The 16,722-nt window shown below is 31.8% G+C and overlaps 1 protein-coding gene across 1 annotated transcript in view; it reads left to right on the top strand.

Annotated features, from left to right (window-relative positions):
* The window catches only part of LOC145256516 (uncharacterized), a 32,687-nt gene extending 16,667 nt beyond the window's left edge, over positions 1 to 16,020 (top strand). Inside the window, exon 5 of the mRNA XM_080115504.1 lies at positions 15,625 to 16,020. Coding sequence (XP_079971630.1) covers positions 15,625 to 15,804 — 180 coding nt within the window. The 3' untranslated portion in view covers positions 15,805 to 16,020. The remainder of the gene's footprint in view (positions 1 to 15,624) is intronic.
* Positions 16,021 to 16,722: the final 702 nt, after the last annotated feature.

The following is a 16,722-nucleotide window of genomic DNA, read 5'->3' as shown; positions in this document are numbered from 1 at the left end:
ATTTTGATTTTCTTTAACATATTTACATTTCTGCTACGTCACTACGAATGTTTCCATTGTTTTTGTGTTTTTTGGAGTGAGGGGGGGGCTCATAATAAAATAAACGGATTTATTTTGTTGCCATTGTTTGCTATTGTAATATATTTTCCTTTCCTTATTTCTGTCGTTTAAAAAATAAATATAAAATAAAAAATACACAAAAGAACTTTCGGTTTGCACCGAATCTGTTTTGTTGCTCCTTTCTTTTTATGTGCAAAACCTAACCGTGCTTCCAGACTTGAGGATGCAAGATTACTGATACAACAATCCCTTAATACAGATCTGCTCCGATCTCGACGGAATGAACGTGATAGGTTGAGACATGCGGAAAGACGTCAACGAGAAACTGCAGATTAGCGTCAACCACGACTTCATGCTCAACAATCCCGGGATTGGGATCGGCTTGCATTCCACTACAACCCTGATGATGATTACATTTTGAGTCACTAGGTTCAAATCAGCACTATGACTGAAGTGTGTCCCTACTGCAAGGCTCTGAAGTTTTAGGGGAAACTAAAGGGCTGTGTTGTGCCAACGGAAAAATTAAACTACCTCAACTTGAAGAACCATCAGAACCATTAAAAACTTTGCTTGCCGGATATACTGCTGAATCAAAGCATTTTCTATCGGACATCAGGAAATACAACTCATGCTTCCAAATGACGTCGTCCGGTGCAAAAATCATTACAGCACAATTCATACCAACTTTTAAAGTAAAGGGGCAAATTTTCCATGAAGTTAGATCTCTTCCTGTCCCAGATGGTCATCATGAATTAATACAACTGTATTTGATCGGTGATAACAATGATGAACTGAATGCAGGATGTAGAATTTTAACTGGCACAAGAAGTTCCATGGTTTCAGAACTGCAAGTGCTACTTCATAGTAAAACAATTTAGTGTGTTTATTAAAAAACTGCAAGTGAAATGATGCCATCTGATACACACAAGATTGTTATTCGTGCTGAAAAACACGTGTGCAGATTCAATTCTACAACTATAACTTAACAATGACATTTATTGAGTTGTAATTGTTATAGTTCGAGGTCAATTTCATCCGAGGAATATTGTACTTCATAGTAGAAATTATCAATTGACAAACACTGCAGAAGCTCATCAATTCTATGATGCTCTGCAACATCCAATCATTTTCTGGGATGGCGCTGATGGATATAATTTCAATGTTAATATGGTAAATCCAGTTACTGGTGAAGAAATAAAAAAATGCAGCGCAATGAACTATTATTTATACCTATTAATGATTCGGGAAAATGAAAGCTATCTCATTCTGAAATACTGTCAATTGTTCCACCAATACATCGTAAACATGTACGCAAAAATTGAATCTGAACGGTTACTATCCATACATTTGAATCAGTCAAAACTTCGCTCTGAAGAATATTTTCATTTGCGAGATGCAGTTCAAATTGATGGTAATACAACCAACGTTAGACCACTAGCAATTTTGCCATCTTCATATATAGGTAGTCCACGTCATATGCATGAGCACACTCAACATGGATTTGCATATGTTCGTCACTATGGCCGCCTTGACCTGCTCATTACATTCATATGCAACCCTGCTTGGGATGATATACAACTATTACTTCCTGAACAGGCATGATATTACAGCACGTAATTTCATACAAAAGCTGAAATCGCTAATAAATTTCATTGTTAAACATAAAGTCTTTGGGTCTGTGTGCTGCTGGATGTATTCAGTGGCGTGGTAAAAGGGAGGATTACCACACTCACACGTACTAATCTGGCTCTATAACAAAATCAGTTCAGATCAAATCGACGATGTAATATGTGCTGAAATACACGATGCTGACATTGATAAAGATTTGAATGAAGTTGTGACAAAGAATACGATACATGGATCTTGTGGTATACTAAATCCAAATTCACCATGCATGAAAGATGGAAAATGCTATAAGCGATATCCTCGGGCAAAACTATCAGACAAAGTTACAGGAAATGATGGATATCCTTTACACAGGAGAAGATCAATAGACAATGGCGGTAAATTAGCAATCATACAAATGCGAAATGGTACCTTTGAAGTCGATAAACGGTGGGTTGTTCCATATTCCCCTTTGCTATCAAAAGCCTACAAATCGCACATTAATGTGGAATACTCTAACTCAGTTAAGCCCATCAAATACATTTGCAAGTATGTGAATAAAGGCAACGATATGGCGGATGTTGTGGTTTGGAAACTCAAGGAAATGATAGAAATGCCAGCACACATATCGATGAAATTGCACAGTATCAAGCTGGAAGATACAGAAGAAGTAATGAGCTGTATGGCGAATGCATAATGGCACACAAAAATTCACTGGATGATCAATCATTGCAAGACGCGTGAAAATGACCTACTCTTTGGAAATGCAGTAATATTGCTAGCTAGAGATTTCATGTAAACACTACTTATAATTGCTCGATCATCACCAGCAGATGAAATAAATGCTTGCCTCAAATATTCCACTTTTTTTGGCATGTGAGATCATTCAATTTGACTAGAAATATGCATGTCCAGCAACAAAACGAGCACTCAGCAGAGTATTTTCAAATCAATTACTGAAAATTAGGAATGGAAAAGTGCCGGCTAATCTTACCTCAGGGCGAATTTCATTGCCAAAAAACTTCTGTAATTTAGTGACAACAAAAGGAAACTTTATTTAAAAAGTTTTTGCGGACATCAAAATTAATTATAAGGATCCCAGTTGGCTGAGTCAACGAGCCATTCTTGCACCCAATAACAAAGATGTTCATGAACTCAACAGTACTATCCAGTTGAACATTCCATGAGTAAGTCTCATACAACTCCATTGACACTGTTCTTGAAGAAGACGAAGCAGGCAACTATCCAACAGAATTTTTTAATTCGCTAGATTTTCCAGGGATGCAACCTCATGTACTGCAATTGTTTCGAACTATTAACAAGCTCAAGCTTTGTAACGGCACACGTCTTTAAGTAAGAAATTAATGACTTACCTAATAGAACCCACAATTTGAAGGGGGTCTTACACAGGTGACGATATCTTAAATCCATGTATTCCTATGATTCCTAGAGACATGCCATTTCCAGTCAAGAGATTGCAATTCCCAATTAGACTGGCATTTGCTATCACAATCAACAAAGCGCAGGGGATCTTTTTTAGAATTGTGCGGCTTATATTTACACACTGATTTGTCTCACATGGGAAATTATATGTTGCATGTTCTAGAGTCGGCAAACCAGGCAATCTCTTCCATTGCACTGAATCAGGAACCACCAGGAATATTGTGTATCCACAAGTATTGAAAAATTAAACGTATCAGACACATGCATTTTCTATTCGATTTACATCATTTACGCAACAGCAACGCGTGGCAGGGTACAGCTAGGAGTGTAATACTCAGCTTTTTTAATGCATAATAAAAATTTATATTTAGTTTTCAAGGAGTTTCTCTAAAATTTATATATATGTATATATATATTATATATATATATATTACATATACAAATTTGATAAAAGTAAAAGGACTAGTTGTTTAAACAGGTTAAAGACAAAATATTCTAGTAAAAGATATAATAAACTCATAACTTAAAATATTGCAGCATAATAATTTTTTGAAATTCATTTTAACACTATATACGAATTTTTATGCTGCAATATTTTAAGTCATATATTTATTTTATTATTTACGAGAATATCTTTCGTTTTTCTCTTCCAGTTTTAACACCTAGTCCACTTACTTATCTAAACTTAATCGAAACAATATCACTTCCCATACTCGAATTTTTCTATGGAATCCATGATTTTTCTAGGCTTTGCTTTGAAATAATGTTTTCTTTTTTGTGTTCAGAAGGGGCAAAAAAGAAACAGAATCAACGGGATATGTCGTAAGAGAAATATTATCAGCCAAAGCACGGTTAAGAGTATCACTTTTCTTAACACTCACGATATAACCCAGATAAGATAGCATGCGAGCGACATTCTCGCTATGGTTTATGAAGTGTCGGTGACAAAAAGAGTTTATGGACACCAACAGCCAATTAGAAGAAATCGTCTCTAAAACGCCTGTTAAAACTTGCTATGGTAACTCACAGCCAATCCGAAGAAGATGTCTTTCACGTTTCTTACTCATTCTGAGGACTTTTGGACACCTTTCATTTTCTCTAACTTTTGTTTAAATGGACTAAATTGAAAATTTCTATTTCAAAATGTAGCTAAGAAGACTTATTAACTGTATATATTTTTTTTTAATTTGGCCATCCTCTGAGTGAAAGCAGTTCAAAATGAATAAAACTAACACGTAATCATATATACAAACTTGGTATTGTGTGAATGATATAAAAGGACATATATAGAATATATATAAAAGGATATATATAGAAGAAGCTTCGACCCAAATGTAGAAAAGCTACGAAGACGTAAGTGATGTTTTTTAACACGAGCGATGTTTTGTGCTCGAGAATTTATTTTTCTCCATAATCACATCCATTTTCAATGCAATTTTGCCAGCAAGAGCTGTTAGGAGACTCTTTTGTCATACAGTGATTGTTCCGCAAATAAATCTCCTATTTTTATTAATTTAACTTATTTTGCAAGTATAATTTTACATGATAAAAATCCGAAAATTGGGAGAGAGCTGTCATATACCTTTTATATATTTCCATTACATCATTTAAAATTCTGAAAAATAAAAAATGGCGAAATGAAAACATTTTAAAAGTATATGCAGCTTCTCTTTCAATTTTCGGGTTTTAATAATGTCAAATACAAATATCTTTTCATTTGAAGGATTGATTGTTTCTCTAAAGCTGGCCATGCTAGGCATGATCTCCACCTTATTTTCGAGTTGCGTTAGTTTCTCTAAAGCTAGATATGCCAGGCATGATCATCTCCTTATTTTCGATTGACGTTTGTTTTTCTAAAGCTAGACATACCAGGCACGATCTCCTCCATATTTTCGAGTGACGTTTGTTTCTCTAAAGCTAGACATGACCTCCTCCTTATACAATCATTGTTATAATATGCGAGTCACCTCCCTTTGATGTAGCGTCATTGTTGAATACACTTAAAATAATATACAATCATTGTTATAATATGCGAGTGAACTCTCTTGGATGTAGTTTGCTCATTATCAGATGGGTGACTACTTGTGAATACAAAATTATGTATGTAGATAACCAAAGTTAAGCAAGTTGAGCTTGGTCATTATCCGATGGGTACCTCTTTCAGAATACAGAATGTGTTATGTAGATCACCAATATTAAGTAACAATTAGCTTGGTCATTATCAGATGGGTGACTCCTTGGGAATACAAAATGTTACATGTAGATTACCAAAGTTAAGCAAGTTGAGCTTGGTCATTATTAGATATGTGACTACTTGGGAATATGAAATGCTTTATGTAGATCACCAAAGTTAAGCAACAATAAGCTTGGTCATTATTAGATATGTGACTACTTGGGAATATGAAATGCTTTATGTAGATAATTAAAGTTAAGCAACAATGAGCTTTGTCATTATTAGACGGGTGACTACTTGTGAATAAAGAATGCTCTATATAGATAACCAAAGTTAAGCAACAGTGCGCTTAGTCATTGTTAAATGGGTTAATACTTCATAATACAAAATGTTTTATGTAGATCACCAAAGGTAAGCAAAAATGAGTTTAGTCATTATTAGATGGGTGACTACTTGGGAACACCAAAGGCTTCATGTAGTTCACCAAAGTTAAGCAACATGGAGGCTGGCCATTATCTGATAGGTCAGTATTTGGGAACATCAAATGCTTTATATAGATCACCAAAGTTAAGCAACCTTGCCCTTGGTCATAATGAGATGAGTAATTACTTGGGAACATTAAATGCTTCATGTAGATCCCTAAAGTTAAGCCACATTGTCTCAGTCATTCTCAGATGGGTGACTACTTGGGAATACAAAGTGCTTTATATAGATCACTTAAGTTAAACAACATTGTCTCGGTCATTCTCAGATGGGTGACTACCTGGGAGCACCAAATGCTTTATATAGATCACCAAAGTTAAGCAACATGGAGCCTGGTCATTATCAGATGGGTTACTACTTGGGAACATTCAATGCTTCATGTAGATCACCAAAGTTAAGCAACATGGAGTCTTGTCATTATCAGATGGGTAACGTCTTGGGAACACCAAAGGCAATATATAGATCTCTATAGTTAAACAACATTGTCCCGGCCATTCTCAGATGGGTGACTACTTTGGAATACAAAATGGTTTGTTTGGACATTATCAGATGGGTGACTACTTGGTAACTAGAAATGATTTATGGAGATCAGCCAAGTTAAGAGACAATGAGCTTTGTCATTTTAAGATTGGCGACTACTTGGGAATAGAACATGCTTTATGTAGATCACCAAAGTTAAGCAACAATGAACTTGGTCATTATCAGATGGGTAACTACTTGAGAATATTTCATGTATATTTTTAACAGTGGGCTGAGGGATATGAAGACAGTCCTGAAAATCGCAGAAAGCGTTTACGAGTAAACATGACTATTGATTGGTGTGTTTGTAATGTAAAAATGATAAAATGCGACCTATTTGATTAGTGTGTATGCAATGAAATAAACAACCCAAACAATGTGTTAAAAGTAAGAGGGAGGCAATAATGTGGTTTAAATCATGAGGAATGATTGTCGAAATTAGTAACATATTCAAGAATTTTGAAACATTATGAAATGTGAGTTATATGATTGGTGCATATTTAATGAAATAAACAGCCCAGATAATGTCTAAAAGTTATTATTTCAGTAATAGGGGGCGATAATGTGGGTTTAATCATATACATGATGGTAGAAATTAGTAACATATCCAAGAATTATGCAAAATAACTAAATGTGAGTTATTTTATTGGTGACTGTGTAATGAAATAAACATCAGACAATGTATGAAAGTTTTTATTTAAGAGCGGGGTGATAATGTGGGTTAAATCATGAAACAGAATACCTGCAGTAACCCAGGATTGAATGAGATACATGCAAATGTATGCTAGACGAATACACGGGCGCCTGGGATTGAAGGAGATAGATGCAAATATATACTAGCACAATACCTGACGTTGTCTGGGGTTGGATGAGATTGATTGAAATATATACTAGCAGAATTTCTTGTGTTGCCCAGGATTTAAGGAGATTGATGAAGATATATACTAGCAGAATACCGGCGTTGCCCTGGATTGAATAATGTAGGTTAGAATATATACTAGCAAAATATCCAGCATCGCTTGTGATTGAATGAGATACGTAGAAATATATATTAGCAAAATACCCTGCATCGCTCTGGACTGAATAAGATAGGTGGAAATATATAGAAGCAGAATATCAGGTTTCGCTCGAGATTTTATGAGGCAGGTTCAAATAAATACTAACAGAATACCTGTCATTGGTTAGGATGTAATAAGATAGATACAAATACAGAATAGACCAGTACTTGGCGTCACTCTGGATTGCATAACATTGCTGCACATATACACTAGCAGAATACCCGGCATTGCTCAAGATTGAATGAGATAGGTGAGAAAATATACTAGCAATATCCGCGGCGTCGCCCGGAATTGAATGGTATTTGACGTAATTATCTATTAGCAGAATTCCTTGCGTTTTTCCGTATTGAATGAGATAGTGGCTAATTTATACTAGCAGAATAATGAGTGTCACTTTGGATTAAATGAGGATGATAGAATATAAAGTTTGTACCAGAAACGGCTTAAACAATTTTTTATCTCTTTATTACTCTTTATTACTTTAGTCGATTCCGGATATGGCTTAAACAGTTTACGATCTCAAAATTAGATTAATACATATATCTTGTTGGTTTACTATGAAAGTTTACTAAGCCAGTTTCTATAGGGGGTTACCTATATTTGTTTGTATTTTTATGTTATACTCCAGGCATAATGTGACTATTTGAGAGGTGGGTAGAAAGAAGAATGATTATGTTAATTTTAAGTTCTCTTTTGGTGGTTGGGTTAATTTTATGTTCTCTTTGGGATGGGGGGAGAGTAATGTCCGTTTTGGGGTAAAAGAGTATGTGAAATTGTTTAATATATGTATTTAAATTACCCGTATTAGTGTAGTTAAAATTATTTTAAATATGTGTTGTACATTCACCGTCCTTGCAAAGGTAACATTATTTTATATACAAGTTGTAAATTATTTACCCTAGGAAAGATACAATTATTTCATACGTCTAATACCGTCCTAGCTAGGTAAAATATTCTTTTGCTCGAAATAGCAAATGATACATAGACATTAACAATTCCTATCTCCTAAGAATAACTTATATATTTAAAATTAAATTAAACTTTCTCATTGTTTACACGGTCCCGAGCAACGCCGGGTAGCTCAGCTAGTTCAATTATAAATGTGTATCATACTAAAATTAAATTATACATTTGTATAATACTAGCATTAAATTATAAATTTGTATGATATTAACATAAAATGATAAAGTTGCATGATACTAGCATAAGATTACAAATATGTAGTATCTTTACATTAAATTATAAATTGGTATGATATTAAAATTAAAAATATGATATTACCATTAACTTATAAATATGTATGACATGAACATTAAATTATGAATATGTATGACATTAACATTAAATTATAAATGTGCATGTGATCAACATAAAATTAGAAATGTGTATTATACTAAGATTAAATTATAAATCTCTATGATATGAATATTAAATTATAAATTAGTGATATATAAACATAAATCTGTAAATGCGCATGACATGAACATTAAATTATAAATATGTATGACATTAACATTAAATTATAAATATGTATGACATTAACATTAAATTATAAATGTGTATGTGATCAACATAAAATTAGAAACGTGTATTATACTAAGATTAAATTATAAATCTCTATGATATGAATATTAAATTATAAATTAGTGATATATAAACATAAATCTGTAAATGCGCATGACATGAACATTAGATTATAAATATGTATGACATTAACATTAAATTATAAATATGTATGACATTAACATTAAATTATAAATATGTATGACATTAACATTAAATTATAAATGTGTATGTGATCAACATAAAATTAGAAATGTGTATTATACTAAGATTAAATTATAAATCTCTATGATATGAATATTAAATTATAAATTAGTGATATATAAACATAAATCTGTAAATGCGCATGACATGAACATTAAATTATAAATATGAAAATAAAAATTTGTATGATATTTACATTAAATTATAAATGATTATGATATGAACATTAAAATATAAATTTGTATAGTATTTATATGAAATTATGAATGTGTATCATAATAATATTAAATAATAAATTAGGTATTATATTGACATTTAATTGAAAAATTAGTATGATAATAACATAACATTTTAAATGTTTATAATATTAACATTAATTTTTAATGAGTATATTAGCATGTATAATAAATTTGTATGATAAAATCATTACATTATTAATTTGTATATTTACATAAAATTATAAAACTGTATAGTATTAACAGTGTATCATAAATTTGTATGATATAAATATTTATTTATAAATTTCTATGATAATAACATTAAATTATAAATTAGCATGATATCAACATTAACTGATGAATGTGTGTTACATAAACACAAAATTATAATTTTACGATATTTACATTAATTTATAAATTTTTAGGCTATTTAAATTAAATTATGAATGTGTTTAATATTAGCAATAAATTATAAATGTGTTGATATTAACAATAAATTATTAATGTGTTTGATATTAATATTAAATTAAAAATATGAATGATATTAACATTACATAAAAAATTGTGTGATATTAAAATTAAATTATAAATTTCATGATATTACATTAATTTATAAATGTGTATGATATTTACATAAATTATAAGTGTGTATGATATTATCATTAAATTATAAATTAGTATGATATTAACATTAGATAATAAATTTGTAAATATAAATGAGTGTCATATTATCATTTAATTATATATATATATATGCACGATATAAACATTCAATTATAAATGTGTATAATATCAACACAAAATTTAAAATTTGTATAATATTTACATGAAATTATTAATGTGTAGAGTATAAACTTTGACTTTTACATTTGTATAGTATTTATATGAAATTATAAATTTGTATGATATTTACATTAAATTATAAATCATGATATTTACATTAAATTATAAATTATTATGATATATACATTAAATTATAAATTATTATGATATTTACATTAAATTACAAATCATGATATTTACATTAAATTATAAATTATTATGATATTTACATTAAATTATAAATTATCATGATATTTACATTAAATTATAAATTATTATGATATTTACATTAAATAATAAATTATTATGATATTTACATTAAATTATAAATCATGATATTTACATTAAATTATAAATTATTATGATATATACATTAAATTATAAATTATTATGATATTTACATTAAATTACAAATCATGATATTTACATTAAATTATAAATTATTCTGATGTGGACATTAAATTATAAATAATGATATTTACATTAAATTATAGATTATTATGATATATACATTAAATTATGAATTATTATGATATTTACATTAAATTATAAATCATGATATTTACATTAAATTAAAAATTATTATGATATATAAATTAAATTATAAATTATTATGATATTTACATTAAATTATAAATCATGATATTTACATTAAATTTAAATTATTATGATATATACATTAAATTATAAATTATTATGATATATACATTAAATTATAAATTATTATGATATTTAGATTAAATTATAAATTATTATGATATTTACATTAAATTATAAATCATGATATTTACATTAAATTATAATTAGTATGATATTTACATTAAATTATAAATTATTATTATATGGACATTAAATTATAAATTATTATGATATGGACATTAAATTATAAATCATTATGATAATTACATTAATGTATACATTATTATATTAACATTAAATTATAAATTATTATGGTATATACATTAAATTATAAATTTGTATTATATCAACATTAAATTAAGAATTCGTATTACATTTACATTAAATTGTAAATTAGTATATTAACATTAAATTATAAATATGTGTGATATCCACATGAAATTATAAATTAGTATGCTATAACCATTAAATTATAATTGGCTACGATATAAGCATTAAATTATGATTTTTATGATATAAAAATTAAATTATAGATTTATATTATTTTCAAATTAAATTATAAATGTGTATGATATTTACATTAAACTATAAATGTATATAATATGAACATTAAGATAAAAATATATGTGATATTAACAAAAATAATGAATTTATATATTATCATTAAATTATAAAGTTATTTAATATAAACATTAAATGATAATTTTGTATGAAATTCGAAATGTGTACCTTATAAACACTTTATTATAAATATATATGAGATTAACATTAAATTATAAATTCCTATAATATTTCCATTAAATTCTATATTAGCCTTATATTTACATTAAATTATGAATTTGTATCATATGAACATTAAGTTATAAATTTGTATGATATCAACATTAAATTAGTAATGTGCATTATATAAACATTAAATTATAATTTTGTACCTTTCTTCGTTAGAAGTCGAAAAAACTTCAGATATATGAACTTAAGTTGGTGCTCCTTGAGCGACCAATGTTACTCTAGCTGAAACACCGGTTTCTTCACGTGGAATTATTGTGGCGCAAAGAGAAGCGTTTATTACGAAGGTAGATGGAAGGGGGTAGGGACGGAGGGAGGGTCGACCTTCTTTATGCGCCATATGTGCGCTGTGATTTTAGTACTTCCTTCTTTTATTTAATTGAAAGGTATACTTTTCGATTTCTGTAATTATAATTTAAAACACACAAACTCATTTCTCAAAGGTAATAAATACTGGAAAATAGATGTGTATTTCAAATTTGTCTATTGTGTCTGTACATTTATTGCTAAATGTTGGTGAAAAGAAAAAAAAAGAGTACACAAAACCTAAGCAGCAGCGTTGTCAGTCGTTACTTTCCGTAGACTCGTTTTTACGTCCGTGCCATCTGCTCGAGTGGCCTGTTTTTATAAAAGACAGTCCTTCAAATTTGTATATGTGCGCGAGAGTACACAAGATTATACGAGCCTGCATTGTTATATAAGGTCAGTATCTCAAAAGGGGGTTCACGCTCGAGGGAGATACTTTCCAGCTCACGGACAACGGCGGCCAAGTCCTGTCGGCAAAGGAGCCGCCACAATGCCACTCTAGACGATCTGCAATCGATGAGCGTCAACAAATGCCCGTGGTTGTGGTGAATTACGTCCATTGCAAGCCTGCTCCAATTTCCTCTCACGCTCAGTTTTCCCGTCTCCCACCGGACGGGTGCTGGGTCGATCGAGCGGCAGGTTTCGCAGCTCCTCACAACATATTTTACGTCCCTCTTTGACACATAGGGGTCGACCATCCTGAGATTCAGTCTATCTGAAAACACTATCAATAATTTCCCACACTCTATATCTATGCCTTAACCTAAACGGAGATTCCATGAACAAAGCTTCTTTCTTAGAACTACACACCTGTGGATTTCTGTTCCGTTTGCCTGCTTTCCAACTGACTACAGTTTGGTCATCCTTAGCCATCCCCTTAAGCAATCCAATTTATTAAATTTCCACTACGAACAATTACTGCGATATTGTCCATTGACTTCTGTACACTCATAAACCCCGGTCTTATGTGGTGACTCCTATGTAAACAAAAGGTTAAATCTATAAGGTGCTATAGTGCCATGGGTTGCTTCTTATTGATTTATGCTGTTTTTTTGGAGGAAAAGATTGTAACTCCGGATCGATCCCAGACTGATCCAATTGCCAAGTTCCATTTGATTAAGGAACTGGATAACATTATGATAACATTCCGCTTATGATAACATTCCGAATACTGTGGATTACATTTCACAATTTAATCCACAGTATTCATACTAAAAAAAACAGAATTTTCATTAATCCCTTGTGACATTACAACCAAAACGAAAGCAGCTGTCCAGCCAGGATTTGCAGTGATCCGATGGACTGAAATATTTTAATGAAGTAGAAGCATTGCAGTACAGTACAAAATATGGTATGTCTTCAAAAAATAAAAGCAAATCCACCGAAAACGGCTAAATTGTGTCACTAGTAAAACTAAACAGGAAAGCCATGAAAAAAAGTTATTAGACTTAAGGAGTCAGAGTCGGATAACAAAATCGACTCCGACTCTAGACGGACTCCTAATACTCTTAGAAATTCGACTCCGACTCCGAGTCCAGCTAAAACCTCCGACTTCGACTCCGCAACCCTGTCTATAACTAAACATAGATGTGGGGGGGTCCTCTTCAACCCTGGACGACGACTTTCCTAGAGCTTGTAAATCGAACAAATTACCGGTTATCAATCTAAAACTGCTTAAGTAGTAAATAGGCTCTGTCCATCACCCGGCTTTTATACTTTGGTTATTAGCGTGGCGCCGAGGTGCGATTACATAGATTCGACAGAAACACCCAGTGATCGACCTTGTTTCTTGAATAATGCAACGAACGCCATTTCCTCCCTCACGCCATAACCCATCCCCAATTGGGAGATGCTTGAGTGCCATATATGCGAACGCAATTAGATTGGGTTTATGTTTTGTCTGATGTTTGGTTGATGTTACTAGATTGACAATTTCTGGCTGCTGTTTCCGACTGACAGTACAGGTTCCCTTACTCTTTTGTAGCGCTTAGAGCGCCTGCTCCATCATCAGTTGTATGCTATCGAGATGATTGTAATGCCATGTTGTGCATAAAAAGGAACCCTGCACCTATCTGCGTTGGGCTTTACCGAGGCCACAATCCTGTAGATGAGGAGTCGGATGATGGTATACTTGTGTTGCATATTTGTTATTCTGCACAACCATTTTATCCAGAACCTTTCCACTAAACCCAGAATTCTTAAATAAACAATGGCATTTCGATAAAAAAAATGATGTAACCAGGTTAAACTCAAACAAAAGCAATTTGCCTCCTCACTTGAAGCTTGCATTCACGAATATTCTCTTAGAACTAATTTAGGCGATGTTATATCATTTATCCTAGAAAACATCCGGATATCTTAGCCCAACCAAGTGAGACTAACATACCCTCCTCTATCCCCTTTAATCACTTCAATATGCCGAGTTATCTCCCACTTTACTGTAAGGACTCAAACAGACCTATGCACGACTTGGACTATATATTCGTAACACCCTTCCCTGGCGAAACGAAACTAGAATCAGACGAGCAGGCCTTTATATGCGTATGACTTAACATACAACATAATATAAGATACTTATATTTTCTCTTCCGTTCTCCATCGACCCAGCACTGTAGGTAATCAATGCATATATACAACACAAGTGCATGTATTTGGTAACTTCAATGTCCTCCACAGTAATTGCCTTGGTCTTTCACATAACTTCTCTATGGCTATCACTGACAGTTACGTTTTCGACACGTTTCCCAGACCAGCACATCAGTATGCCTCACTTCTTGATCTATTTCCGACCAGAGTCCCTGTTGATTGTGCAACAGATTCCCATAGTCAACTCAAGAATGCTGATCACGCTACAATTATGATAGAAACCGCCCTTAATTTTCGATCCAAAACTGAAGAGCTATTGCTGAAAACAACAAGATATTATGAGAAGGCTTATTGGGGAAATATGTTACATCAATGTGAAAATGGAATTTAAAAAAAGCTTAATATTTTCCTTGTGTATGATTTACTGAATTTTTAACGTAGGGAAACCTGGGGCAAAACAAGATACTAATGGCAAAAAGAACTGTCGATTCAAAGGTAGCATTGGCATATAAACCATATTCTGTGTACTGAACATTCAAAGTATTGGAAAACAATGCCACGACAAAAATAAAAAAGATGAGAAATTATTTTCCAAAGAAATACAGATGGTTTATTCAACTAACTGTATTGTCCTGTTGGGGCAAAACCAGACGGATCTTGATCTGAATAAGTCAGTCTTCACGCAGTTCACAAATGCCAGGTTTAAGTAGGTCAAACTGATTAATCTATAACCATAGCACTTAGAAATATCTGTCAGAACGTTAATTCTTGTTTGACAAATCTGTATCTTTTTCGGAAAGAACACGATTTTAGCAGAACCATAAAAATAGATCAAAATAGAAAAATTTTGAATACTTACCTCTTTTCGATGTACGGGGCTGAATAAAACAATGGTAGACGTTGGCGGCAAGGCGGTACCACGTGATCTTTTGATCAGACTCCTCGCAAAAGAACTCTCTCTCTCTCTCTTTCTCTCTCTCTCTCTCTCTCTCTCTCTGTTTCAGTTATCTGTGTTGTCTCGTTTTACCCCGCTATCTCGTTTTGCCCCAGCTTCCCCTACATGATTCACGCAGATAAAATAGTTAAAGGTTAATATTTTACTCAATTTTATATTTATATACATTATTCGTGTTATATTTATATTTCTCTGCTCTTTCAGGACCAAATCGGCAGTTACAGCCATGAAGTGTTTTGTAAATGGCGTTTTGGCTATATGGAAAAATATAATGACAATTGTACCTGGTCCGGAGGGGTATTGTACAAGAGATGCGAATCTGGTAATTCGACACCAACAACCTCCACAGAAGAGACTGATACTCAGACATGGCCTATTTCCTAGATGCATCTTTAGTTCTCGATTATCATCAAACGCCATGTTTCGTTACCGATGCCGTTTACCCTTTAAAACGAAGTTTTTATTCTTTTTTTATACATACATTTTAATACCAAATGCAATTTGTTTACCAATAATAGTCGGACATTGGCATTTGAAACTTTATCTGAAACACGGTACTGTTACTAAATTAATAAAATAAATAAATTCACGATCAAAATATATTGTTTTAATGTCTCGTCTTGGTGTTCCATTTGATTAAGCATTTTAAACTGCGTTTTTTTTTTTAAATTAAATACCATCTTGCTTTTACAGGTATGCTATAAATATCCCGTAAAATTTCGACGGATAAATATAAATATTTAAATTAATGTATCTAAATTTAAAACATATGCATTTATATATGTTCTTATCTTCTCGCTCTTTTGAACAAAAGAGACGTTGCTACTATTTTATTTTGTTAGTGGAAGTTACATTGCAAATTGTGATCATTAACGCTGCAAATAATAAAGTTTCATAACTTTTATGTAAGTGCTAAGTAAAAATCAGTTTCATGTGACATTTTTCCGTGAGTTAAAGGTCCAATTCTCATAGCAGACGATACTAAGAATACAATTACGAATTGCATAAGATGCCTATCCAGGCATGTGTCGGGAAGGAAGCAAGCCACGCAAATTGTGAGCATTAACGCTGCAAATAATAAAGTTTCATAACTTTTATGTAAGTGCTAAGTAAAAATCAGTTTCATGTGACATTTTTCCCTGAGTTAAAGGTCCAATTCTCATAGCAGGCGATACTAAGAATACAATTACGAATTGCATAAGATGCCTATCCAGGCATGTGTCGGGAAGGAAGCAAGCCACGCAAATTGTGAGCATTAACGCTGCAAATAATAAAGTTTCATAACTTTTATGTAAGTGCTAA

This window comes from Euprymna scolopes, chromosome 32, assembly GCF_053919585.1.
Source record: "Euprymna scolopes isolate OS-2025 chromosome 32, ASM5391958v1, whole genome shotgun sequence".
Taxonomy (NCBI): Eukaryota; Metazoa; Mollusca; class Cephalopoda; order Sepiida; family Sepiolidae; genus Euprymna; species Euprymna scolopes.
The sequence above is the reverse complement of the archived record's forward strand: the minus strand, read 5'-3'. Positions and strand labels throughout refer to the sequence as shown.